At 39.3% G+C, this 27,803-nt stretch overlaps 1 protein-coding gene across 4 annotated transcripts in view; it reads left to right on the forward strand.

The window, feature by feature from the left end:
- NCOA7 (nuclear receptor coactivator 7) overlaps positions 1 to 27,803 on the forward strand; it is a 157,275-nt gene that overhangs the window by 68,116 nt on the left and 61,356 nt on the right. For all 4 annotated transcript variants that reach the window (XM_042939755.1, XM_042939754.1, XM_042939756.1 and 1 more), the window contains exons 4-5: positions 20,794 to 20,873; positions 24,062 to 24,169. In XM_042939755.1, the coding sequence (XP_042795689.1) occupies positions 20,794 to 20,873; positions 24,062 to 24,169 (188 nt within the window). The remainder of the gene's footprint in view (positions 1 to 20,793; positions 20,874 to 24,061; positions 24,170 to 27,803) is intronic.

Raw genomic sequence — 27,803 nt, forward strand, 5'->3', positions numbered from 1 at the left:
AATCTGGTAGTATTTTCATTTTATTTCATTATTTTATTTTATTTTTAAAATTTTTAATGTTTATTTATTTTTGAAAGAGACTGAGACAGAATGCAAGTGGTTAGGGGCAGGGAGAGAGGGAGACACAGAATCCGAAGCAGCCTCCAGGCTCTGAGCTGTTAGCACAGAGCCCAACAGGGCTCTGGTGTGTCTGGTGGGGAGGTGCCCCTGCCCCTCCAAGACGTCAGGGTTTCTGTTTGGGTCTAGTTTAGAACCTTTCCTTAAAGCGGGGCCATGCTGCCAGGACTTTTTTTTTTTTTTTTTTTTAAACCCTCTTTCGAGTCTACAGAAATGTCTTTCAGAGGATCAGGTCTGCTCTTAGTTTCATTTTGGTTTCTCCTACTCTTTAAAAATCAGTTCCATGAGGATAGACAGAAGCCGTCGTGAGTGTGCTGTGCACGGGGCTGTCTCTGTGCAGGTGCAAGGGTGTCCTGTGTGCATGCACACACGTGTGTCGATGTGGAGATGGGGTACGCTGCTCCCCACTTCAGCCCCAGCCCTAGTTTTCCTATCCATGCAGTTAGGGACTTAATTTAAAATCCTTATTTTGTAGGGCCGCCGCCTTCAAAACACACTGCTACGACATTCTAATAAAGGCTCATTTAACCCCCTCTCTCATGTTGTGTGAATATCCATGTTTAGCAACATTTTGACCTGCGGTAGAAGACTTAGTTTTGCAACATTCTAATTTTTTGTTGTGTAAAACCCTATATTGCTCATTGCTTTTTGTTTTGAGTGCATAACTTACATCGGCTGAAGGAGGGGAGGGTGGGGAAGAGTGGCTTTCATTCCAAGATCCAGGGATTTGGGGGATAGGAGGGATATTGACATTAGGGGGGGAGGTGTTTTTACACCAAAAAATTAAGAGTATGCAAGCATTTCTATTCCTCACATTTTTCTGTGTGCCTGGCAAATAAATACTTGTCTTATACTAAAAAAAAAAAAAAAAAAAGAGCTCATGAGCTGTGAGATCATGACCTGAGCCGAAGTCGGACGCTCAACCAACTGAGCCACCCAGGCGCCCCAGTATTTTTCATTTTAAAAGTCTGTCATAGTTTTTAAAAGAATATTGATAGGGGCGCCTGGGTGGCTCAGTCGGTTGGGCGTCCTACTTCAGCTCAGGTCATATTCTCATGGTTCATGGTTTGAACCTCACATCTGGCTCTGTGCTGACAGCTCAGAGCCTGGAGCCTGCTTCGGATTCTGTCTCTCTCTCTCTCTGCCCCTCCCCTGCTCACGCTCTGTCTCACTCTCTCTCTCTCTCTCAAAAATAAACATTTAAAAAAAAATTTTTTTTAAATAAAAGAATATTGACATATAACTGATGATTGTCCTAATAACAGTTTATTGAGAGCTACAAGGTGCCGTTCACCCTTGTTTTATATACATAATCTTGGGTAAAGGATGACAGTGACATAATGTTGGTGTGTCTCATTTAACTTTGGGTTCCCAGCCTCCAGCACCTAGTGTGCCCTAATAAGTATCTATCTAATGGCTGGTCACTTACCTTGTATAGGAAATGCTTTTCTTAAGGTATATAGACATATCCTTAAATGTGTTGCTAAACATGCCTGTACTATGTGGCATCAGCTGGGCAATAGAAAATGGTGGAGACGTGGTCTAGCATCCATCAGTTTAAAAAAAAAAAAAAAAAAAGACCATGACTTAGTTTTAGTTGAGGGGATTTTTTTTTTTAAGTAACCTATGCCCAGTGTGGGGCTTGAATTCATGACCCTGAGATCAACACTTGCATGCTTCACCAACTGAGCCAAACAGGCACCTTTAGTTAAGGGGAATGTTAAAATGAGTCTGCAGTATTATAGAGTTTCTCAGAATATTCATTGCATCTGAAACTGTGTCAACAAAAGTAGCATAGCCAGCGTAATGGAGGTGATAATCCCACTTGAGTGTGATGGAGGTGATAATCCCGCTTTACCGGGATCACCCATCTCACACATGCAGGCCTGGGGTATGTTCCGAAAAGAAAGGGAACTGAGAGCCAAAACTTGATGTGGCATACAGGTTACAGGGTAGGTAAGACTGCTAGGCTAAGAGAGAGAGACGATGGGGTCTCTGAGAACGGGGTGCATTACACTATATGAAATGTGCTCTTGTAGCAGAGACTTCTCCCAAGGGCCCCAAGTTTGGTCACAATTAATGCCAAAGTTTCTGGGAGACATATCTTGTCTCCATTTTAATATAACTTTCTGGCAGTGCTCATCAAAGATATAAGGGGCTCCCTTTGCAGTGGTAATAAATGTGACTGGGCAGACATTTCTCCGACAGAGACAGATGAGGTATCTGCAGTGCAAAGTATGTGGTTTGTAGCAGTCCACATGTGATTCTATCATGTATTGATTATAATGTCATTATATCATGTATTACATAGCTTAATGGATGCTTTTAATCTCTAGCCATTTAGGATTTTATAAAAAGCTGTAATCGTCACCTATTGAATAAACTTCCTTGTGACTAGACTTCCCTTTTAAATTTAAAGTGTTGAGTATTATCCCTTATTTCCAAAAAGAGGAAGAGGATTAAGAAATTGCATTTCTCATCTTCTTTTACATATGACTCGTGCGAAATGGACACTTGAAAATGTGTGGCTTTAAATAGTTGTGCAGCTTAAATATTATCTTTTTTCATCTTTATTGTAAATGCAGTTGCTTAAGAAGTTTTTTCAAGCAGAGACATTTTGCTTTGTAGGGTTTCCCTGAAAGAGGCTGGTGGATTCCTATTGATTGAGGTTTCTTTTAGTCATGATGCTGTGCTGTGGATGCTGTGCTGGGACAGCTTTTAACGTGCTGCTCTCTGTTGCATGTGTAATCCTTTAAATCTGAAACAGTACCCTTCACTCTGCTCTTTACCTAACCAACTCTCACTTGACCACAAAATCACCTCAGGAAGCCCTACCTGTCCGTGGCCAGCTTAGACTCTCGTTCGGCACTCTTGTCATGGATTTATTTGTCTGATTTCCTATTTATAGGCTATCGTCACTTGGACCCTGTGTCATTAGCTTTGTGTAGTATCTGAGTTACAGGTGCTCTTTAAATTTGCATGGGGTATATGAATTAATACATAGATGAATGTATACTGTTTCAGTTTGAGTTCATGAAAATTCTGGAAGGATATAGGTGGCAGTGCAATAGTTGGGTCAGAATTATTCTGTGCTTTTATTTGGTAGCAATAAGTAAAGAGATGCAATCGTGGCTTTTCATTTTCTCTTAAGAATGGTAATGATAACTGGTTTGGAGGTTTGGGGCATTTCCCTAGGAGAATTCAGTGCTAACAGAAAACCACTAGATGGCCATTGAATTCCAGAGTTCTTTGTCTCTTTTCACATCAGTCTCTAGAAGACAAACACCCATGTTGGCAGGTTTGCTTGATCTCATAGGGCTGACCTGGCATATTCCCTAGACTCCCATCCCTAGATGTTATTCTGTACCACTAGATGGAGTAGTAGGTCTCAAATCAAGAGTAATCCCATTTCTACTTCTTCTGGTGGCTCTCGCCTGGGGAGAACAGACACTAAAATGGGTTCTTGTCAGCTACACTAAGGATTTGGACTTTTCTGTAATCAGTAGGGAGCTATTGGGGGAACTCCCCAATTGTGTGTTTTAAGATGATAAACCTGAGGACATTGGGTAGAAATGAGCCTGAAGGCAAGTAATACTGGCTAGAGACTGGGGCAGAGGGGAAAGGGCCCCTTAAGGAGATATTTTGCTCATAGAATCAGCAGTATTTGGTGATCATTCTAGTGTGTGAAGGAGAAAAAGAACAGAGTCCAGAACAGACAAACTGGAAAATTTACGAAGGAAAAAAGAATTCAGTGTGTTTATGTTTGGAGATGTTTTTGAGGTACCAAGTGGATTTGTCTAGACGGTCCTAGATTTCAGGTGAAAAGCCTGTAATTTGCTACTCACAGGTGTAACATAACCCTCACATGTCACAGAAGTTAACAGGGAACATACAGAGTCAACACAAAAAGTTAATGGATGACAAATAATAAACAGACTGGAAGGACCTATAAACAGTATGTTGATAATCGTTTTCTCTGAGTACAAAAGTTGCAAGAGAGTTTTGTTTTCTTAATTCTTTGTACGTATTACACATTTTTTTTACGTATTAGTGTTAGTAATAAAATATAGAAACTGAATAATAGAGTAAACCCAAGGGCTTTGCAAAAAGAACATTAGACAAATTTGAAGTTATATAATCAATAAAGAAGGAAAATAATAACTTTCTGTAAGTATCTATTTCTACATTGCTAACATCTACCTAATCTAAGGAAGCATATTTTGACAAAATAATGTGTTGTGTTTTTTTTTGTTAAATTAGATTTATCTATGCCTCATGTGAGCCTTGGGTAACAATTCATTGCTATCTCCTGACAGTTACAAGAATGCAACAGTTAGATTTCTATAAAAGATGTTACGGAAAGATTGAGTCATTGTAGTTGCCCCATTGTAACAAAATGGTGCAAATTCTAAAACTGTTTTGTTTCTCAGAGGGGAGTTGGAGAAGGAAGTGAATTAATTACATTGAGGCAGATGGTATCAGATAAATCTAGATCCAGTACCCAGTGTAGCACATGGCACAGGGTCAACATCCAAAAAGAATACTGCCCCAAAGCTTCTAGAATATATGAAGTCAACTCTTCTGTGCTTGCACTTACATTTGCTGATGCATGTGACTCTTTTTAAACTTATATTTATTTATGTGAACTCTTAAGGAATTGTTTGATAATCGTGCATCTTACTAGATGTGTACATATGTATCTTTTGTCTGGTCCATATTACAGTATCAAAATATATTTAATGGCATGAATTATATCATTAAATTCTTCTATATTAAAGGAATACGTTATTCTTTAGTCTTAGGATAATGCACATCTTTGCTTCTGTGAAAGTGGAGATAGGAATGGGAATATTCAAAGTGGGTAATATCCTCAGTAGGAAAGTTGTTTAACTGAAACACAGGTAGGCAGATGTAAAATTTGAAAAAGATGGAGAAATTTTACAAATATGGGAGGCAAGCCTAAATTGGAATAAAATATATTTTCGTGATTTTGTAGTGTTTTAGCATAAAAGTTTAATTTTTAAAAATACTGCAGTGAAATAGATATTTTAAGAGAATTGAGAAGTTATTTTAGCAAAAAGAAAACACTTAAGTAAGACTATAGGCACTTTTGTGATTGCATGGTCGAAGATTTATTCAGAGAGAACCTCTGCAGTGTTGAGAATCAATCTAGCTTTCAATAATCTGTCATGTTTGTATTAATCATTCAAATCATAGTTTTCCCTCCTGAATTCAAAAGAAACTTAATAAGAATAAAATAATGAGTGAAACTTTCTACTTTTCCTTTTTAAATATTTTTGGGTTTTGCTACAACATGAACATTAGCAATTGCTGAATTATTTCCCACAATTCAATCCTGACACATTTCCTGACACAAATTACGTTTTTGTAGACTTTTTCTAACCACATGTATGAATATTTCCTGTATGTCATTTCTCTGTTTCATGTAACAAGTTCTGAAAGCCAAAGTTATGTTATTATGAGAAATGAATTTCCAAATATAAAAGTAGGTCAAGCCACAACATATAACTTTGCCTTCTATTCCAAGGTAATGATCATTCTGGTAGTTCAGAGCCCAAAGAATCACACAATAGGGGCGCCTGGGTGGCTCAGTCGGTTAAGCGTCCAACTTCAGCTCAGGTCACGATCTCACCTTCCGTGAGTTCGAGCCCCGCGTCGGGCTCTGGGCTGATGGCCCAGAGCCTGGAGCCTGCTTCCGGTTCTGTGTCTCCCTCTCTCTCTGCCCCTCCCCCGTTCATGCTCTGTCTCTCTCTGTCTCAAAAATAAATAAACATTAAAAAAAATAAATAAAAAAAAATAATAAAAAAAAGAATCACACAATAAAGGATTAAAATGGACTTCAATGTGGAAAGAGGATGTCAAGAAATAATGTGTTTGTTTGTTTGTTTGTTTTTAATCAGGCAGAATATAGAGACTTAAGGGACTTGGGTATAAAATAAATTGATATTATTAGGATGGAAGTAATTAGGCCTGTGCTTCTTGGGCCCATTAGGGAAGTTAGATTAATGTTTAAGTGAAGTCATACCATGAAAACCTAGGTGCACAGGACAAACCTGACAAATGCCCCCAGAGTGCACAAGTTGTTGAGGAAGGAATGTAAATGATGAGAGCAGATGACAGGGGCGAGGCTTGAGCAGAGTCTAACAATCAAAGGTGTTCTTGGCGAAGAATCAAAACAATGGGAAAAGAAGCAGTAATCCGACACAGTGAAAGAAGAATGCTTTCATACCTGACTTTAGAAATCAAAAGAGCTCACCATATTTAGGCAGAATGAGGAAGGAGTATTCAGCATGTAGAGAAACTATGGCAGATGTTCACAGGTCACACATAAATGGTAAAAACAACCTTTATAAAAAATGTTACCTACAAAGGAACAAAGAGAGTCAGGTACAGACTTCACAGCGGTGAACACCAAAGGAATGAAATCTTCATAGTTGTGAAGTAAAAGCTGTTTTTCAAGCTCAAAGACAACAGGACGTTCTCAGGCATACTAAATCTGAGAAACATACCATTTATGTCATACCTTTCCTAAACGGAGTTACTGAGTGGGAGAGACTTTTTCTTTTCCCCCTGAGGACTCTATCACAATCTAGTCCTCAAGAATGAAAGTCATTTTATGAAAGAATTGGTGGTGAGCATTACAACCAATTAAACATAAAATTGAAAAGATATAACCGTTGCAAATATAGTTAAAAGCATAAATATAAAAACTTAAAAAATAAAGCATGAATATAAAAAGGTATATTTTTTTCAGCTTTATGAGATAAAATTGACGTGACTTTGTATAAATTTAAAGTATACAGTGTTGACTTGATGTGTGTGTGTGTGTGTGTGTGTGTGTGTATGTATGTATATATTGCAAGACTATTGCCACTATAGCTTTAGCTAACACCTCCATAGGTCACATAATTACCATTTCGTTTTTGTGGTGAGAACATTTAAGATCCACTCTCAGCAACTTTCAGATACACAGTATAGTATTATTAACTATGATCACCAAACTGGAAGTTTGCATTCTTTGGTCAACATTTACCCATTTCCCCCAGTCCCCGAGCTCTTAGTAACCTGACAGTGATCAAGGGACACTCCTTATTTTTCCTCTCACAACTCCAACACTCCCATTAACGTAGTATATTATAATCCATTCTTGTTATTGTTGAAGCAAAAAGTATAATCACTGAACCAAGCAGCTGTGTTTTAAAAAACCTGTTGTACTAGGAGCTAAAGCTGAGTCTAGTCCTATTATAATCTGTTTAATCTACATCTTGTTCCCTAATTGATCTGCAATATCACATTTGTATTAGGAGAAATCTCAATGTAAGAGAAATATCCAACTGTGATTTGGGCTGAGAAAAGGACAATAGATCAGATTACATGTGGTCAGTGATTTTTTTCAGCTTAAGTGATTTTTGAAAAATCAAATTAGAAGTGTACTGGGGGAGGTGCAAAGGAAAAATGCTCTAATACATTGATAGTGGGAGAGTAATGTGGTCACATCTTTCTGGAAGGCAATAACCATTTTTATCAAGAGACTTACCATTTGCATACTCTTTGGCCCAACAACTGTGTTGTAGAAATTTACCCTAAGGAACCAGTCATGTGCATATTAGAAGATTTAACTACAGTGACTAATATTGCATTGTTTTATTATTTTGTTACTTTGTTTTTACTTTAAGTTTTTAATTTCAGGTAACTACAGTGTTACATTAGTTTCAGGTGCACAATATAGTAATTTAACACTTCCATATATCCCTCTGTGCTCACCTCAAGTGCACTCCTTAATCCCCATCATCTACCTAACCCATTCTCTGGCCCCTCCCCTCTGTTTTTTTTTTCCTCTGCTTGTTTGTTTTGTTTTTTAAATTGCATATATGAGTGAAATCATGGTATTTGTGTTTCTCTGTCTGACTTGTCTCTCTTAGCATTATAATCTTGGTCTCCATACATGCCATTGCAAATGGCAAGATTTCATTCTTTTTTATGGCTGAATAATACTCCATTGTGTAAATATACATAATATATTCATTTATATATAATGTAAATATATTCAACAATAACGTCTTATTCACTGCATTGCTTTAAATAATGGAAAAATAAAAATAACATAAATGACATAAAATGGAAGACTATGTGCCATTTAAAAATGATGTAGAAAAAAGATGTGGGAAATTTTCACACACACAAAATTTTACAGTAGGAAAGCAGGTTGCCAACAGTATATAGAGTATGATTCATTTTTGTGAAAAAAAAAATAACTCACCTAAATACATACAGAAAGAGAGATGGAGAACTGCTGGAATTCTGTTCACGAGAATGTAAGCATTGGTTCTTTCTGAATGGGGATAAAATGGGTTATTTGTATTTCCTTCTCTTATTCAACTCTATGTTTTAATGACTGTATAGTTTTGATTAATACAGAATTTTTATATTTCATAGTTTCTTCTAAATTTTAAATTTACCCAACTAAGTTTTTGATTCACTTATTGAAAAAACAAAAGCGACCTTGAATTTTCGGATGGTACGAAAGAGAGTAGGAAGGAGAGTAGAAGCGGCTGTAGGCACAAGGAAGAGCAGAAAGAGCTTATTTTGGATGAGTGTCTCCTGTAGTTAGATGCTTTATTTCATTATTTAATTGAATACTCATCATGATTTAATGCAGGTGGTAGTAGCCTATTTTATAAATGAAAACACCTAGAACCTGCGTGACTCCCCGAAGGCCCCACCGTGGATCAGCATGAAGCAGGAATTTAAGCCCAGTCCTCTGGCACAGACACCCTAGCAAAGCCGTTGTACCCCGAGTGAACTCTGAGAGAGGAATAAGGCAAAAGTTAAGTAAAATTTTAGTGTCATCTCCACAGCCCGAGGGACATTGTTGTTTCTTAGTAAGGAGAAAAAGTTGATTATACGTGGAGTTTCCATTTCCCCTGAGCTATAATGTGAGTGCTGATAAGGTTGAGATTTCTGTCTGGGCTAACTACCTGAGCTCATCATATATGTGTGTCATCTATGTGTGACGTTGAAATGCTCTTGGTTTTATGGCTGCTATGTCAAAAGCTGACTCAACAACTGAAATAAACTGTTCACTTAGATAGGAGATTAGTTAACTCATTCCACAAATACTTGAGGGCCTGCTCCCTGCTGAGGGCCGCTACTAGGCTCTGAGGTAAAGAATTTAAACAACTCCCCCACCCTTCTTGCTTTCTAGATTTTGCATCAGCATGACTCACTTTAGTCAAGGACTGTATTGCCTGTGACATGCTTGAAGGAAGGAAAATAAGGTCTACAGGGCATTTCCCTTTGTGTCAAGAGAGGATAAAATCTGGAGTTCATATTTAGTATAGTGAATTCTTCCTCACATGCCTGCCCTCTCCATCCTCAGGAGATGAGGTTCCTCATGACATGCCTTTTAAAAATTGTATTGTAACAGCTTATAATTCAGGTATTCCATAATATTATAAACATATTAAATATAACATTTAATATTTTCATTGCACTCTTTTTTTTTTAATTTTTTTTAACGTTTATTTATTTTTGAGACAGAGAGAGACAGAGCATGAATGGGGGAGGGGCAGAGAGAGGGAGACACAGAATTGGAAGCAGGCTCCAGGCTCCGAGCCATCAGCCCAGGGCCCGACGCGGGGCTCGAACTCACGGACTGCGAGATCGTGACCTGAGCTGAAGTCGGCCGCCTAACCGACTGAGCCACCCAGGCACCCCATTTTCACTGCACTCTTGACAGAGTCAGGCCAACAATGTCAGAAATGTTTTATCACCGATAGGGAACACATTTCTTTAAACAATTACAAATCCTGTATTTTTATTCAAGGACATTTTCTTAAAACTTTATTTTAGAAAGAGTAAGTGTGTGAGCAGGGGCGAGGGGCAGAAGGAGGGAGAGAGAAAGAGAGAGGGAGAGAGAGAGAATCTCAAGAGTCATGCTCATCACCGAGCCGGACATGGCGGGGCTCGATCCCACGACCCTGGGATCATGACCTGAGCCAAAATCAAGAGTTGAACACTCAGTCGACTGAGCCACCCAGCCACCCTAACTTCAAGAAGAAGTTAATTTCTAACTTAACTTTTTAAACTATTAAATCTTGAATCTGCCTGTACTGATTTGAGAGTGATCTGGATTTTTCTCCAAGTCTTAGCTGGTGTTCATCCAACCTCATTTAATAGTAATTCTTAAGGTTTCCTGAGTCCTTTTTCATGCATTGTGGAGTGCTTTACCTTGATCGAAATGCCTTATGTAATCCTTACAGCAACTCTCTGTGGGAGTCCAGTTGGTATCCCCACTTTATTTTATTTTATTTTATATTTATATTTTTATTTATTTATTTTTTTTAAAGCAGGCTCCACACCCAACATGGGGCTTGAAGTCAGGATTCTGAAATCAAGAGTCACATGCTCCACTCACTGAGCCAGCCAGGTGCCTCTATATCCCCGATTTACATGCTGGGGGACTGTCTTTGATTAAGTGAAGTTACTTACTTATACAGTGAGCTAGGGGCAGACCGGGGCTGTCATTGAGTCTGTCTGATGCCAAAGCCTCCCCTCTAATGTGAAGTTACATGACATTTATGGGAAAATCCAGCCTTTTCTTACTGGCTTATACAAGCATTTTATTTTAAAGTTTATTTATTTATTTTGAGGGGAGGGAGAAGAGAGCATGGGAAGGGCAGAGAGAGGAGAGAATACAAAGCAGGCTCCCCGCTGTCAGCACAGAGCCTGGTGTGGGGCTCAGTCTCACGGTTTGCAAGATCATGGCCTGAGCCCAAACCAGGAGTCCCACACTCAACTAATGGAGAAACCCAGGCACCCCTAAAGGCATTTATATATTACATTAAATTACTTCAATATAGTTCTGAATTTTGATATTTCACCATAGTGTTTTGATTGCCATGGTTTTATTATTTGTTTTAACAATACAGTGTTCCTACTGTCATTTTTCTTTTAAAGATAATTTTGGAGGGGCGCCTGGGTGGCTCGGTCGGTTGAGCGTCCGACTTCAGCTCAGGTCACGATCTCACGGTCCATGAGTTCGAGCCCCGCGTCGGGCTCTGGGCTGATGGCTCAGAGCCTGGAGCATGCTTCCGATTCTGTGTCTCCCTCTCTCTCTGCCCCTCCCCCGTTCATGCTCTGTCTCTCTCTGTCTCAAAAATAAGTAAACATTAAAAAAAAAAAAAAAAAAAATTAAAGATAATTTTGGATAGTCTTATGATGTATTTATGCTTACAGAAATATGATGATCAATTCGGCATGTTTCCCTTCTCCAAATTTTTTTATTTTATTTTATTTAAATTGCATTTCATTTAAACAGTGATTTGAAGAGAAAGTGAAATTTTTACAAGAATGAGATTTCCAATTTAGGAACATTATATGTAGTTCCCTTTATTCAAGCTTCCATATACATACTTTAGTTAACCTTTTGAATTTTCTTTATATGTATCTTCCCATTATCTCATTTTAATTATTCCTAGACATTTTCTAGTTTCATACTGTTATGTCTGGGACTTTTCAAAATACACTTCTGTCACAAATATAAAAGACTATTATATCTGGCCACCTTGCTGAACAATTTTATGAGTTCTGGATATTTTCATGATGTTGGTTCTTTTGGTAGACAGTTAACTCATCTGCTGATCATGAAGATTTCATTTCTTTCTTTTCAGTATGTAAAACTTTGATCTTTTCCTTTGATTAGACTCCAAAACAAAGTTGAGTATAAACCACGAATTCTTACATTTACACTGGTTAGTGTGTTAGTATTTGCTGTCCGTTTCTGACAGAACTCATCTCGGTTGCCTCAGATATGCTTTAGGACAGTTTCGACTAGCACTTAATTTCTGAAGAGCTCACTGGCCAACCGGCAGCTGCCTGGAGTAGGTCCACAGGTGTTGTGTTGCAGTGCTGTGAAAGGTGGCCTCCAAAGAATGGCAGACTTTCCGTCTTCATCCTTGGGAGCTCCAAAGGGTCTGTCTCTGTGATGCTTGTAGTGTTGCTGCTTTCATCTCCACTACAGAGTTCATTTTTATGACCTTAAGTTCTTGAGGTTTAGACTTGCATCACATTAGGTTAGCCTCTTTTAGCCGAGTGGGAGACATTATGCCCCAAAGCCTTAAAAGCTTTGCTGGAATTGCTCTTAAGCACATGTCTCCCACAAAACAAAGGGATAAAAGGAATGGGGTGGAGCTCACGCAGTGCCTGCGGGTATTTCTCCCCCGCTGCACACCTTGGAGTCTCTCTTCTAGAAAGCTGGGGTGGAGGCCTCACTGGTGCCTGAGTTCAGGGTGTGTTCAGGTAATGAACAAGCCACTACAGACCAGGAAGTGAATATTCTCACAGGGAAAGTGCTTTTGTTTTACAACTTTTAGGGATCCACTGATTTTTTTCAGAAGCAGATTTTTAATATCAAAGAGTAAAAATTCATCATGTTAAGGAAGTTCACTCCTATTCTTAGTTTTCTAACAGTTTTTTTTTTCCTTTTAAGAAAAGATAGTGGCTGATTCATTCATCCAAGGCTTCTTTGGCATGTATCAAAGTGATCAGATGTAGTTCTTCTTTTTTAAATAATTTATAATAATCTATCATATTAATTTTCTATGACTCCTGTATTTTGGGAATGAAACTTTTTGCTTAGGTTGATAATTCTTTTAATACCCTACTCTGTTCAAATTTCTATTAACTTAATGTTGACTGCATTATTATTAATAATACTAGCATTTGCTAAGCGCTTATTCTGTGCTGGGCTCTGAGATGAACACTGTCTTTGTTATCTCATTTAATCTTCTGAACAACATTATGAGAGAGTTCTTCATTTTACAGGTAAGGAAATGGAGACACAAAGATTTCAGGTAACTTGGTTAACATCACACAGCTATGAGAAAGTGTCAGCATTGCTAGTTGAACTCAGTTCATTTTTGACCCCAAAACCAAATTGTAATCAGAAAAAATGTTTGGTGACATAAGGGAGATGACACATGACTTGATTTTATGGTTAATATCGTCAAACTGTCACAGCCAAATACATCAGTTCCCAGTTCAAGGAAATGCCTGTCATTGTAAGTAGATTCTGTTTATAAATCAGGGTGGCCCCATGCACCCCAATGTTAATAGCACACTATCAATAAAAGCCAAATATGGAAAGAACCCAAATGTCAATCAGCTGATGAATGGATAAAGAAGACGTGGTGTGTGGAATATTACTTGGTGATCAAAAATCTTGCCATTTGCAACAACATGGATGGAACTAGAGTGTATTATGCTGAGCACGATAAGTCAGAGAAAGACAAATACCATATGATTTCACTCATGTGTAGGAAACAAATAGGTGAACATAGGGGAAGGGAAGAAAGAATAAAATAAGAAAAACAGAGAGGAAAGAAAACCATAAGAGACTCTTAAATACAGAGAACAAACTGAGAGTTGCTGGTGGGGAGATGGGTAGGGGAATGGCTAAATGGGTGATGGACCTTAAGGAGGGCACTTGTTGGCATGAGCACTGGGTGTTAAATGTAAGTTATGAGTCACTAAACTGTATTCCTGAAACCAATATGACATTATATGTTAACTAACTTGAATTTAAATTTTTTTTAAATCTTTATTTATTTTTGAGAAAGAGAGCGTGCACGCCTGAGTGGGGGAGGGGCAGAGAGAGAGGGAGGCAAAGAATCTGAAGCAGGTTCCAGGCTCTGAGCTGTCAGCACAGAGCCTGACTCGGGGCTTGACTCACAAACTGTGAGATCATGACCTTCGCTGAAGTCAGATGCTCAGCTGCCCCCCAAAAGCCCCAGCTTGAATTTAAATTAGGGGTGCCTGGGTGGCTCAGTCTGCTGGGTGTCCGACTTCAGCTCAGGTCATGATCTCACAGTCTGTGAGTTCGAGCCCCGTGTCGGGCTCTGTGCTGACAGCTCAGAGCCTGGAGTCTGCTTGGATTCTGTGTCTCCCTCTCTCCCCACCCCCCCCCCCCCCCCACTCATGCTCTGTCTCTCTCTGTCTCTAAAATAAAAACATTAAAAAAAATTTTTTTAAATAAATAAATCAGGGTACCTCTTTCTTAGAAAGATCTAGAGAGACATAGACAATTTTTGCCTCTACAAATCCCCCTCATTTGGATGCTGTGGAAAGCTCTCGTCCCTCTTTAGACAAGGTGTTGAGTGTCCTTGCTGCCAGCTCATGTACCCCATTCAGTTGGTCTTATGATGGAGACGGAAGGAGGAGAGAGCATTCATTGTTCAAGGAAAGTAAAAAAAGAAGACGTGCACACTGAGTCAGGCCATTACAGAATTGGTCCTGATACTTTTCAAATTCTATTTGTGCTTCTTCAGACAATGGATGACAGAAAAAAAGTCCACATACTGTCTTTTCTGTCCTTCCAATATCTGTAATAGAGGTTATGGAATCAAGATCCAAGGAATTCACAGTTGCCTTTTGTTTCTGTTTTCAAGGACAGTAGTGAACAAAGTCTACTGTCCTGACTTCACCGGGTTCCCAATGGTCTGTGACTGCAGCCAGGTTTAAATGACATCGGTATTGTTTTATTTGTGCTGTTTTTTTCTCAGAACCAGAACATCTAGCGAGTGCTGCATTCCTTCACATCCCCCAGCACACTCACAGCTGAGATCGCTCCTTGAATCCACCAGAATTCCCTCTTTCAATCTGAACCTCTTTTCTTATCTTTTCCTGTACCTGTTCTGCATCCTCGGTAGGCAGAATGATGCCCCTTACCAAAGATGTCTGTGTCCTAAAATCCAAAACCCGTTAAAGTTATGGATGGAATTAAGGTTGCTAATCAGCTGACCTTAGGGAAAACATCCTGGCTTGTCCAGGTGTGGCCAGTATAAACTCAAGGGTCTTTAAAAGTGAACAAGGGCAGCAGAAGGGGAGGAAGAGCTAGGAAATGGCACGTGAGAGGACTCGGTTGGGTTTTGCTGGCTTTGCAGGTGGAGGAAGGGACCTTGAGCCAAGGAAAGCAGCCTGCTTCTAGGTGTTTGTTGGAGGAGGCAAAGAAATCAGTCTTTCCCTGGAATTTGTAGGCACTGTGATTTTAGCCCATTGAGACTCATGTCAGACTTGGAACCTACAAAACTGTTAGATACTAACTTTGTATTTATTTTTATGTTTTTAAATATTTATTTATTTTGAGAGCAACAGTGAGCATGAGTGGGGGAGGGACAGAGAGAGGAGAGAGAGAATCCCAAGCAGGCTCCGCCCTATCATCATAGAGCTGCACATGGAGCTCGATTTCATGAACTGTGAGATCACGACCTGAGCTGAGATCAGGAGTCTGATGCTTAACCGACTGAGCCACCCAGGCGCCCCTGTGTTTATTTTTGAGGTGGAGGCACATTTGTGATAATTTGTTACAGTAGCAAAAGGAAGCCAATACATCATGCAGTTCTCCTCACTCTAGCATCCTAGGGCCCCTCCCTTACCACTGCCCTGCTTGGGGCTCCTACACCCCACAGGTGGCTGTTACAGCACAGTATTTGCTTATTCCACACATGGTCTGTCACTGTGATGATTAGACCCCACCCCTGGGTGGACCCTTACTGCTTCTTTCAATGTTTGTATTATTAGAACCTTGGTAGTTTTATTTTTATTTATTTATTTAGATTCAAGTTAACATATAGTGTAGTATTGGTTTCAGGAGTAGAATTTAGTGGTTCATCACTTGCATATAACACCCAGTGCTCATCCTATCAAGTGCCCTCCTTAATACCCATCACCCATCTAACCCATCCCTGCACCCACCTCCCCTCCAGAAACCCTCTGTTTATTCTCTGTATTTAAGAGTCTCTAGGGGCTCAGTCAGTTAAGCATCTGACTTTGGCCTAGGTCACTCCTCTTCTTCCCCTTTTACTCGCCACCCCCCATCAGCCACACTTCTTTTGACTCCCCACCTCTAAGCCTTCCTTAGGTTTTGTCCTCAAACCACAGATCTTCTTAAAATGTATTCCTTCATCAGTTGTAACCTCATCCAAGATTTTACAGACCACCACTGCAAGGGATTCCTTCACATCCAGCCTTCATGCCCCTCCAGGCCCTGGACCTGCTCCTGAACATCAACTTCATTCAGCCCCAGTGCATGGAGCGAGAGGAGTCTTCTGTCTGTACACTCATATCTAGGACATCCTCAGATGCAGGAGCCAAGAGCCTTGTGTTGCAGACACCTGGGGTTGGGGGAGATGTGACTTGGGGGCAGGGCACCAGATCCACCTGGGTGGGGAGTCAACACAGGTGTCCCCACATCCAGGGCTTATGAGAAATGAGATGGGCTGTGCCATGTTTCTTTCCTCTAGGGGTCTTGTCAGTTTTGCCACAGTTATTTCCTTATTAGGCTGGAAAAAACTGGCTCTGAAAACTTTTTTCAGAGGTGGGGCAAATAGGAGGTTCAGTTGCTCTGCCCTGAATGGCTCCTGAGGGACATCTGGCCCTGTTTCCCCTCTGGCAGTAGATACTCTTACATCATTTGCTCCAGGTTTTCCAAAGCAGGGGGAGGGTCCGAATTGTGTACATATAAGGGTCTGAGGAGGCTGAAGCTGGAAATAAAGGTGTCAGTATCACTGGGAGATAGTTCTACCCTTGGAGACGGTCATGGGTCCCCACCTGAAACGCTGGAGGTGGAACCCCATCCTGAAGCGTGGCAGAGCCGTCCTCGCCCGAGGCAGCTCCCGTCTCTTCTGGGCTCTCTCCAGGGCCAGAAGCCTCTCCAGTGCTTCATGGACTATGTGCTGCAGACTATGTCTAGGTAAGATATACAGGACTTCACTTATGGAGATGTGTAGCTGGCCATCTTTAAAACGTAACGCAAAAGAAAAAAAAAATTAAGAATCCATCTGAAGTTTTACCTTGTGCTATAATGATATGAAGACCATCGAATTAGGTTCTAAGAATTTGCCAGTTCTTTGCTTTTAATATTGACTCAACAGTAAAACCTAGTGTTTGACTTGTGGCTTTGATAGTTTTTTTTTTTTTTTTTTTTTTTAATGTTTTATTTCTGAGAGAGAGAGACAGAGCATGAGCAGGGGAAGGGGCAGAGAGAGAGAGAGAGAGAGAGAGAGACAGAATCTGAAGCAGCTCCAGGCTCTGAACTGTCAGCACAGAGACCTATGTGGGGCTTGAACCCACAAACTGCAAGATCATGACCTGAGCCGAAGTTAGACACTTAACCAACTGAGCCACCCAGGTGCCCCTAGCTTTGATAGGTTTATATGATATTCCTGGTGTGATGCTCTATCAGTGAAAATGTTGCCCACAATCAAGTGTATCAGGTTCATTGACCTGTATTGGGAAGTTCATTCAAACATATATACCAGGTATCATTGTAAGGCACAAGATGTTCAAAGATGGTAGGCATCATGGCCTTTACCTCAAGAATTTCAGAATCTTAGATTCTGGAGGGAAAGCTCCCCCCCCCCCCCTTATTTATAATGTTACTATGACATTTTTCTGGCCTACCCACCTCTGACAAAGGAGAAGTAATTTTCGTACTAATTCACGTACACAAGTTAACTTTATCCTGAAAGGCTCAGCTAGCACCTGTTTTTCTTTTGCAGGTGAGCAATATGGAAACTCAGGGTTTGGTGGCTTATAGCAGTGATTCCACTGGGACCAGAAACAATTATGCACAGTTTTCTGGACAGGTGTGGATCAGAAGTTGCCACAGATGGGAAGAGGAAGCTTAGGTTCTAGAAATAGGAAGCACTTACAAAAGGATGTGAAAAGCCTGTTCTGAAAGCAAGATTACCTACAATGACAACTGTTTATGGTGAAAAGGAGAAGGGCAGGAGTGTGGGACAGAGAGAGCAGAGCTGACGTGATAGAATACCAGATTGTGAGAGTTGTAAAGTAGTATGATGGGGTTTTTCAACAGGCCATGTAAAATCTCTCTATCTAGAGAATCTAGAGATCTAAAAAACAGTCTCTTCTTCCTGAAGTAGTTTAGATGTGGTCACCTGAAGGTAGGGAGGTCACTTTTTTTTTTTTTTTTTTTTAATAGTCTGGAGGGATTTCCAAGGTCTCTTTGGTTCTATGAATGGGTCTGATTGAACATACAGATGACTGCAAAGGGACTCTAGGTACAGCATCTATGACTTTTTTCTTGGTTGTTAACATTAAATAATATAAAGGAACGATTTAAAAGGCAGATAAATCCCACGTAAATTAATTAACTATTTTCATGTTTCTGCATTACCTTCTGAGTTCTCACTCAATACACCCATATTTGTCATGTGGATGTGATGATACTGTTGATCTAAGAGTGGGGCATGGGATGTTGTAGGACCTCAGGTGTAGAGCGCTGAGCTAATCACACTTCTTAGTTGGTGACATGTCATCACTGGTCAGAGCTGGGCTCCTTGTTATTTATTCATTAATTTCCTTATATCCTCATTCCTCACTCCCATTTCTCTTCCCACTGCATACCATTCTCCTGCATTCAGTGTGTAGGCTTTTATTTGGATGTGGCCTTGAAAAATGTATAGTTGCTCTGTGTGCATCTATTTTAAATTTACCTAATGGTGTTGTTCTGTACATCCCATTCTTTTTCTGTTGACGTAAACATGCTGCAGTGTATAGCTCAGGCTTGTTATTTCTCATTACTGCCTAGAATCCCAGAGCATATCTCCTACATTTTACTTACCCTCCAGCTTTCCCCTGCCACAGATGATGCGGTTATGTACATCCTCAAGCCAGGTGACTTTATGATATATATAAAGTATGTATCTCCTGGGAGAGGAGGTCTGTCGGTTAGATTGCTGAGTCATATGGGCTATATATATTTAATTTGCTGGAATGGCTATACCAGTTTACATCCCTTCTAACAGTTCACATCTCTGCCAACACTAGAATTTTCCAGCTTTCTGATTTTTGCCATGCTAATGGATGTAAAATGTTGCATTGTCTTAATTTGCATTTTTCAGATCACATGCAAGTTAGAGCATCTTTTCACAGTTAATTCAATTTTATATTTTTCGTCATTTAAATTTTTATTCACTGCAGTATGGCTGTCTGTGTTTTCAGTATCAGGGTTGATTATATTAAGATGCATTTAAATGAGAATTAATTTGAATCATAATGCAGCTGCTAAATTTCTGGGCTGACCAGTTCTGGCCTGTAAAAACAGCAAAGTCTATGGCCCAACTTATAATATGTTCTCCGGCATTTTGGTCGTCCCAAGTTTTCAGTATTATCAATAATATCACACTAACCATATGCTATGATATATGGCAGTTTTCTTCTTTTGAATTTTGCCTTAGGATGAATCCCCTAGGGAAGGATTACTGAACCAAAGAATGAACGTTTTTATGACTATTGTTACACATTAACAAATCACTTTCTAAAAGGGCTGGGAACCCTTGCTCACTGTTGGTGGGAATGTAAGTTGGTGCAACCATTATGGAAAACAATATGGAGGTTTCTCAAAAAATTAAAAATAGAAATACCATACGATCTGGTAATTCCACTTCTGAGTATTTACTGAAAGAAATGAAAACACTAAATTGAAAAGATGTATTGACTGTTTACAGTAGCCAGGATATAGAAGCAACCTTAGTGTCTACTGATAGATGAATGGGTAAAGAAGATGTGATATATATATATATATATATATATATATATATATATATATATATATATATATATATATATAGTGGAACATTGCTTGGCTATAAAAAGTAATGAAATCTTGCCGTTTGTGACAACATGGATAGACCTAGAGGGTATTATGCTAAGTGAAATAAATCAAAGACAAATACCATATGATTTCACTTAAATGTGGAATTGAAAAAAACACATGAATAAACAAAAAAATGGACTCTTAAATACAGACAACAAACTGGTGGTTGCCAGAGGGGAGTCCATGAGGGGATGGATGAAAAAGGCGAAGGGGATTAAGAGGTGCAAACTTCCAGTTATAAGATGAATGACAGAGACGAAAAGTATAACAGATGGAGCGCCTGGGTGGCTCAGTCGGTTGAGCGTCCGACCTCCACTCGTGTCATGATCTCATGGTCTGTGAGTTCGAGCCCCGCGTCAGGCTTTGTGCTGATAGTTCAGAGCCTGGAGCCTGCTTCAGATTCTGTGTCTCCCTCTCTCTCTGCCCCTCCCCCGCTCATGCTCTGTCTCTCTCTATCAAAAATAAATAAACATTAAAAAAATTTTTTTAAATAAAAAAAGTTTACAAAAAGTATAACATAGGGAATGTAATCAATAATAGTGTAATAACATTGAATGGTGAGCATTGAGTAATGTATAAAATTGTCAATTTACTATGTTATTTTAATTATGCTTTGCTTGAAAAAATAGAAAAAAAACTAAAAGGGTAGGATTGATTTCCATTATGCGTCGTTTATATCTTAACTATACTAGTTTTAACTTCATTGTGTATTATTTATACTATTCCTTTAATAACTATAAAATATTTGTTATTTGCACTATTTAATTATAGTTAACAGAAATCATTTGTTCAGGTGTTCACTGATGAATAGTATTTTTTTTTAAGAGTATGGTCTATTTGTGCCCATAGTCCATTTTCCTAGTAGGGTCTGCTTTATTTTTTTAGTCCATTTGAAAGTAGTTTTGATATACTCCCGAGTATCTTATCCTCCATTCCTGAAAATGAAATTATTCATTTACATACATTTTATTCTTCAGATGACAATCAAAACAAAACACATGATAAAAAAGAGAAGAAGATGGTGGTTCAGAAGCCCCACGGTACTATGGAATACACTGTAAGTATAAACAGGAGGTATGAACACTTGTTAAGACCACTGGATTTGCATGATGTTTCTCCCTGACACATCCTCTTAGCTGCATTCCTTTTGTGTGCCCATTAATTAAGGAAGCTTCTTAAGATCTGTTCTAGGTCATTTCTTTTCCCTTTATGTTTTCTCTCTGGGTAATCTCATGTAAACCTATGACTTGAATTATCTTCAATATGCCAATGACGGCCGGTTGTGCTTTCTGAGTTCCATAATCACAGATCACTTTCCTACTCAGCCTATCCACTTAGACCTCCAGGGCTGGTATTTTTTCAAGAAGCGATGGCTCCATAAGCTGTACATTTCTACAAGCCAGAGCTTTGCCCTTGACATCCTCTTCCCATGACTCCTCATGTTCATTGTTACCTTCTGTGACTATCCATCCAGATCTCTTCATTTCACTCTCATAGGTTCATGTTCCTTTACATAATGTACCTCAGTTTAACACTATTGATTCACTGATGTGATTGTTTTAATGTCTATCTTGTGCCTTAATTCATGTACCCATGGAGAGAGATCCTTTTTTTGGTCACCATTGTATTTCTGGTGCTCACAGGGTATAGGCCTCCATTCTGTTGAGTTAGTAGATGAATAATGCTATGTATGTGTCCCTTACGGCACCTCCGCATACGTGCCGTGTGTTCATTTCTCTCCTGCAGCGTGAACTCCTGGGGGCCAGGAGCTGTGTATATTTATCCCAGGTCTGTTACAAAGTGAGCACTCAGTTATAGATTTGTTTTAATTCACTTTGAAGTAGCATTGTTGAGGAGTGTTCTCTGACTTGTAATAAGAAATTAAGTGCTGTTGCCATTACCTGGTTGTGATTTTCTCGTGTGCATTTTTTTCCTACTCATTATTCATGTGCTATGCCTGGCTCTGTACAGGCAAGTAGCAAGACCTGATCCTTCCCTGGCATTTCTTTTGGAATGGTAAATTGTTTGCAAGCCTTTCCAGAGTTACACTGAGGAGTCCTGGCACAGGCATTTCATGCTCAGTGCTCGGTGAACGTCTCTAGGCATCTTTCTGTGGGTTATAGGCCTGGTCCTTTCCAGAGGGATTTGGGGTGATTATTTATTTCACTTTACCATGGTCCACAATAGGTTATTGATCCCCATAACACCTAGCACAGTGCCTTACCTGATAGTAGGTACTCAAGAAGTGTTGGATTATTTATCATTAGTAACAATATTAACTCTAAAGCCATGTGTGTATCCAGCAGTATTATGCACAAGCCCCTCCAAAGAAATGACAAGGGGTGTTTTCTAGGAGATGTTTCCCATAGTATATACTAAATGGTGCAGTGAGAGTAAGTATCAACCCCCACATTAACTCTTATAAACAGGTGATCAAATTAGCAATGCAGATATGTCTGCCTGTTTGATTTGTAGGTTATGGGGATTAGTTTTACTTGGCAAGTTATTGTTTGTACTTGTCATTGGAAATAAAAGGTGATTCATAACTTCATGTTTAGAGAACCATGCTAGCACTTAATAGATTGCTTATATTGCTCCAAAGCTGTGGATGTTCGCATTCTGTTTAGTTTTAAACATTTAGTGATTCCATATCCATCCCAGGGTCTGTGGCTTGATGCTGTATTTATGTCTTGCCGTTATGTAATAATTCCAGATTGTTAAGGTTTTTTCTCTTCCCTGAACTCCCTATGCACAGTATATTTCTGTAAGTCTTTTCTTAAAAATATGAAGTAAATTTTTGGATCACTTGCCATGAAGTAAGTGCTGCGAAGCAGAAATTACAATTATCTGTTTGATGGATCAAGAACCTGAAATGCAGAAAAGTTAAGTAAATGACCCAAGGTCACACAGCTAGCAAGTGGCAGGTCTAGAATTCAGATCCAGCAGTCTGGCTGTAGTCTCCATTCTCAGTGTGTCTCATACTGACTCTAAACCCCCAAAACCCCTGGATTTGAATATGTTAGGCAAAACGTCTTTTTTCTTTTTCATTTTTAGTAAGGCTGGTTTTGCCCAAGGTAGAAGTAGGGCCATATATTGCTAATTTTTAAATTATTTTTTAAAATACATGTATTTATATACTGACTTGTTCCAGAAATGCTTTGAGGTCATTTTGGTGTAATTTGTATCTATGACCTTGATTAGTCTGAGACTGTTCATCTAGTTGGTGGAGTTTTGATGCTAAGGACAGTGGTGAATTTAATTCTACATCTATATCTTCAGTAGACCACGACCTCCTGCAGCCAACTCACATCGCCACCTCGGTCAGGGCTCACCTGGTGGAGCCAATTTTGAATATAGGGACAGTCACCTGTCTTGATCCAAGGCTGTATATGGGAACTTCTTAGTGACACACACCAGAGTGGCCTCCCACTAACAAGTTCTATCCAGTGACCCTAGACAAGAAGTCTGGGATATTGGCCTGACCAGGGGCATTTTTGTGGGTGGAGCTATTTACTGTGAAGTTTCACATCCTCTCATTGCCCTCTTTAGGCCTATTACCCTTTGTTAGAGAAAGAAAGAAATATACATGTGGGGCATGAATCGCAAGTTTCACAGATTTGGAGAATAACACTAATCTGGCTGACTATCAGAAGTTGTCACTTTAATGACTGTGAACAGTTATTGGTAGCTAATCTGAATTTCATAATGATTTACTTGCCTTCCGTCATATTCATTTGTCAAACATTTGAGTATCTTCTGTGTGTTGGGCACTATGCTGACACTGAGGTTATCAGCCATTAACAGGTCACCGTGCAGGAGCCTTTAGTGCAGTGAACAGACGGGAAGAAGACAGAACATTGAGAATAGAGGAAGTAGCCCTCCTCTATTGGGTGGGGACTGTGTGTGTGTTTTATTTCTTCTCTTCTTAACAGTTTTTATTGTACGTTGTGAACCTCTACTCCACACAGCTAGGTTGTGCCAAAGTAGATTTAGAAATCTATTAGTGGACACTGAAATTTGAAGATAAGGGAGCCCAGAAATGAATTGCATGTAAGACTTTGCTTTTCTGTGGTTTTATTAAGAATGGAGGATGTATTTACTTTCTTTTTCAGAATATATCTGGAAAGAACTACTTTTCATCCACTCAGATCAGAAATAGATTAATGTTGTTTACTAAAAGGGAGGGTTTTGTTTGTTTGTTGATTTTGCTTTATATTTTGAATCTTGTTTGTTTGATTATTCTAGGCTGGAAGCCAGGACACCCTAAACTCCATAGCCCTGAAGTTTAACATCACTCCCAATAAATTAGTGGAACTGAATAAACTTTTCACACATACTATTGTTCCAGGCCAGGTAATTCTTTACTTGTTGGGTATTACTTTTTAGAAATTTTGCATTTATCTTTTATTGCCATTTTTAATGCTTCACTCTTAGTGTCATGGGATTATCATCGTTGATAATGTGCATTGGTACAGTCTTTCCATTAGATCCAAGAATTCTGAAAGCATTGTAGAACTTAGGAACTTCAGAAATGAATGCCTTGCAGATGATTAACAGTTTACTTAACTATCATTAGTTTATGTTGTGGATGTCCTGTAGGGCATCAAGAGAAGTTAAATTTGACTTTTTCTTCTGTAGAATGTAACTCAAATGTTCTCGGAATGTTTAATTTAGAAGTGCACGTTTCAGTTTATTCCACTCCTGGGATACATTATGGCCATCATTTGACTTTAAGCAAATTTTTTTCATTTTTGTATTTATATGATACCTGGCAAAAATAGCCAGAGGCAGAGACATTCAGCAGGACTATCAAGAAAAAGCACACCATTTCTTCCCCAGGTTTTTAAATTAATACTTTATTTATTAAACTGAATGGAATTAGCTAATTGTGTAATTTTGCCACTCTTGGTTAATCCAGCCAATTTTTTTAGTGCCTTCCACATATTTAATGAGATATTCTTTTATTACTACTTTGAAACTACATTTAGCCAATAGATATAAATGACCCAGTCATTGGCAGGTCCTAGCTGAGTCCAAGTTTCCATTCCTATCCATAGAACCGTCTGGTTGCCGTGAGCACATTCTGGTTTTAGTTGTGGACTGACTTGAGCATTTTTCTGCATCTCTACATTATAGTGACCTTTAATTCTTCCAGAATAGATACTATTACTTTTAAAGACAACTTTATTGAGGTAACAGTGAGATTGTTCTTTGCGTTTTATTCAAGGGCAGCACATGAAGCCAACAGGCCATAAGCTGGCTAGTTTATATTATGGTACTTTTAGTATTTATGTTCTTGTTAAAAGGAGAAATTAGCATACTTCCAGCACCAGGTAATTGAAGGGAGATATACATTAAAACTTCTCAAAAATTAATGAAAATTTATTTCTAAGAAAACTAACAGTAGATCTCTCCTTTTGGGGATTTCTTATAATCTGAAGTATTACTGCGTATTATGTAACTGACCCATAGCAGAGAACCTAGACGTGTATTTACTAATTCAAGGCTAAAGTCTATAGTCACTAGGGGCACCTGGGTGGCTCAGTCATTTGAGTATCTGACTTTGGCACAGGTCATGATCTCATGGTTTGTGAGTTCAAGCCCCACGTCGGGCTCACTGCTGTCAGTGCAGAGCCTGCTTCAAATCTTCTGCCCTTCTCTCTTTGTCCCTCCCCTGCTTACACTCTCTCAAAAATAAATAAAACATTAAAAAAACAACAGAGAATGTAGTCACTAGAATGTAGGAAAATAATTTAGAGCAATTCCTTATTTTTTTTACTATGTCCATAAATAAAATATTGGTACTAGGTTAAGGTCCAGTAACCGATGGACTGTTTTAATATGCCTATTATAATGGCAAAAATACCAAAGTAGGATCTCTAACCCTTTGTTTCTGACTGGCCTTGTAGTAACTGTTTGATGTGGGTGAGTGCCTTCCTTTTTTGGGCCTCAGTTTCCCAATCCCTGAAGTTAGGTGTTGGGCCACGTTATCTCTGATGGCTTTTCTAGCATTTGCTATGCAGTCCAGCCCTCATATGACTAAACAGTTGTGTGCTGTTGGTTGTCCCAGGACCCAGATAGAATTAGGATTTTGTTGACAAAGATAAGAAATCAAGAAGAGTGAAATCAAGGGGCTTTCAAAAACTGTAGACAACTTTTTGTTTTCAAGGATTTTTAAATACTCTGAGTGGGGTAGGTATTGCTTTCATCTCAGTAGATCTGATCATTCAGGACTATTTTTGTCTGCTCTGGCTCCAAGAAATGTGAGCTTCACTCTTCTAGAGACTGATTTGATGGTCACCGTGAGGTAGGAAAGGAAACTGGTCTGGCTAGGTAAGTGACTACATGTAAGAAGTAATTTTCAGAGGCAGTTACCTGAAGCTTTTAAATCTTACAACTGTAGACTCTTTTGTTGCTTAAAAGACCAAAAGCAATAGCAGATAAATGTAAACAACTGAGGCCTAAACAAAAGTTTTAGAAGGTCCTGAGTTTGGCTGTTAGTTTGGATACTTACATCAAATTTCAGGACATGTACAAAGAATATACTTTTTCAAGTAGTTTATCTTAAGCACACTCAGAAGTTACCTTGCAGATATAGGTTTAAGCTGTTTTTATATTCATCGAGCACCTTGGCTACACATGCTTTGAAAAATTTGACAGTTATGCCTGAGTGTTGGAGCAGAATTATTTTCTGCAGTCAGTAGGTAAACCGCCCTTACCCCTGCCCATGTTCCTGGCTCACCTCCATGTTGAGGTAGCACATCTTCTGACTGAGCGTCCCAGCATCCAACTGTCACCTCTACACTGTAATGAACTGTTTAAGCACAGGAAATATCCTTTTGATTGGACATTTAGAACATGCCAGACAATAGAATCTTAACCTGTGTTGCCTAACACTTGTCAAAACTCAGATACAAAAAACTGTTAATGGAGAATTGCTTGGAAGAAATGTTATCCATTCATTCCTCTTGTCCAGATACATGAGATAAGAGAGCATAGAATTTTAGCCCTCTGTAAGGTACATTTGTAGAATTCTACACTTTGGCGTTTGCCGTTGATCTACATCGCAGATGTTATTAAGAACAGTCCTCCCAAACTGGTTATTGTATTAATTGTCAGTGTATCATCAAAGACAAGTAGTTCAGACTGGGATACTCTTTATGAGACTTAATGAGAAAATACTTCTACTTATGAGAGACTGGGTTTTTTTTTTAAGTTTATTTATTTTGAGAGAGAGATGCAAGTGGGGGAGGGACAGAGAGAGAGAGAGAGAGAGAGAGAGAGAGAGAGAGAATGAATCCCAAGCAGGCTCCTCACTGCCAGCGCAGAGCCCAATGCAGGGCTCAGACCCACAAAGCCACGAGATCGTGACCTGAGCCGAAACCAAGAGTCAGATGCTTAAATGACTGAGCCACCCAGGCACCCCAAGACTGGTTTGTTTTTATCTTATGGAAGTTGAATTCTGCTGACTAATGATATCTGTCCCTTTGCATTGGTTATTTGGAAACTCAGAACCCGTTTTATGGCCCACCCCTCAAAGAGTGTTTGGTAATTTTGGAGTACATAGTTTCAGTAGTAATTAGTCCTCATGTTATTCTCCTTGATATTGGTTTTCCTACCTTTATCAGAATGTGTCTTTTGTTGTTGTCTCACCTTTTTTCTGGATTGAAGAGAGATTTAAATAACTAAAGTTAAAACAGAGATAGGATGGGAAAGTGTGAACAGTTGTTATACAATTAGTGCTGAATTCTGTTTTATAACATTAAAGGACATCATTTAAAAAAATTTTTTTTAATGCATATTTATTTTTGAGACAGAGACAGAGCATGAACAGGGAGGGTCAGAGAGAGAGGGAGACACAGAATCTGAAACAGGCTCCAGGCTCCGAGCTGTCAGCACAGAGCCTGACGCGGGGCTCGAACTCACGGACCACGAGATCATGACCTGGGCTGAAGTCGGACGCTCAACCGACTGAGCCACCCAGGCA

The sequence above is a fragment of the Panthera leo genome, chromosome B2 (genome assembly GCF_018350215.1).
Source record: "Panthera leo isolate Ple1 chromosome B2, P.leo_Ple1_pat1.1, whole genome shotgun sequence".
Taxonomy (NCBI): domain Eukaryota; kingdom Metazoa; phylum Chordata; class Mammalia; order Carnivora; family Felidae; genus Panthera; species Panthera leo.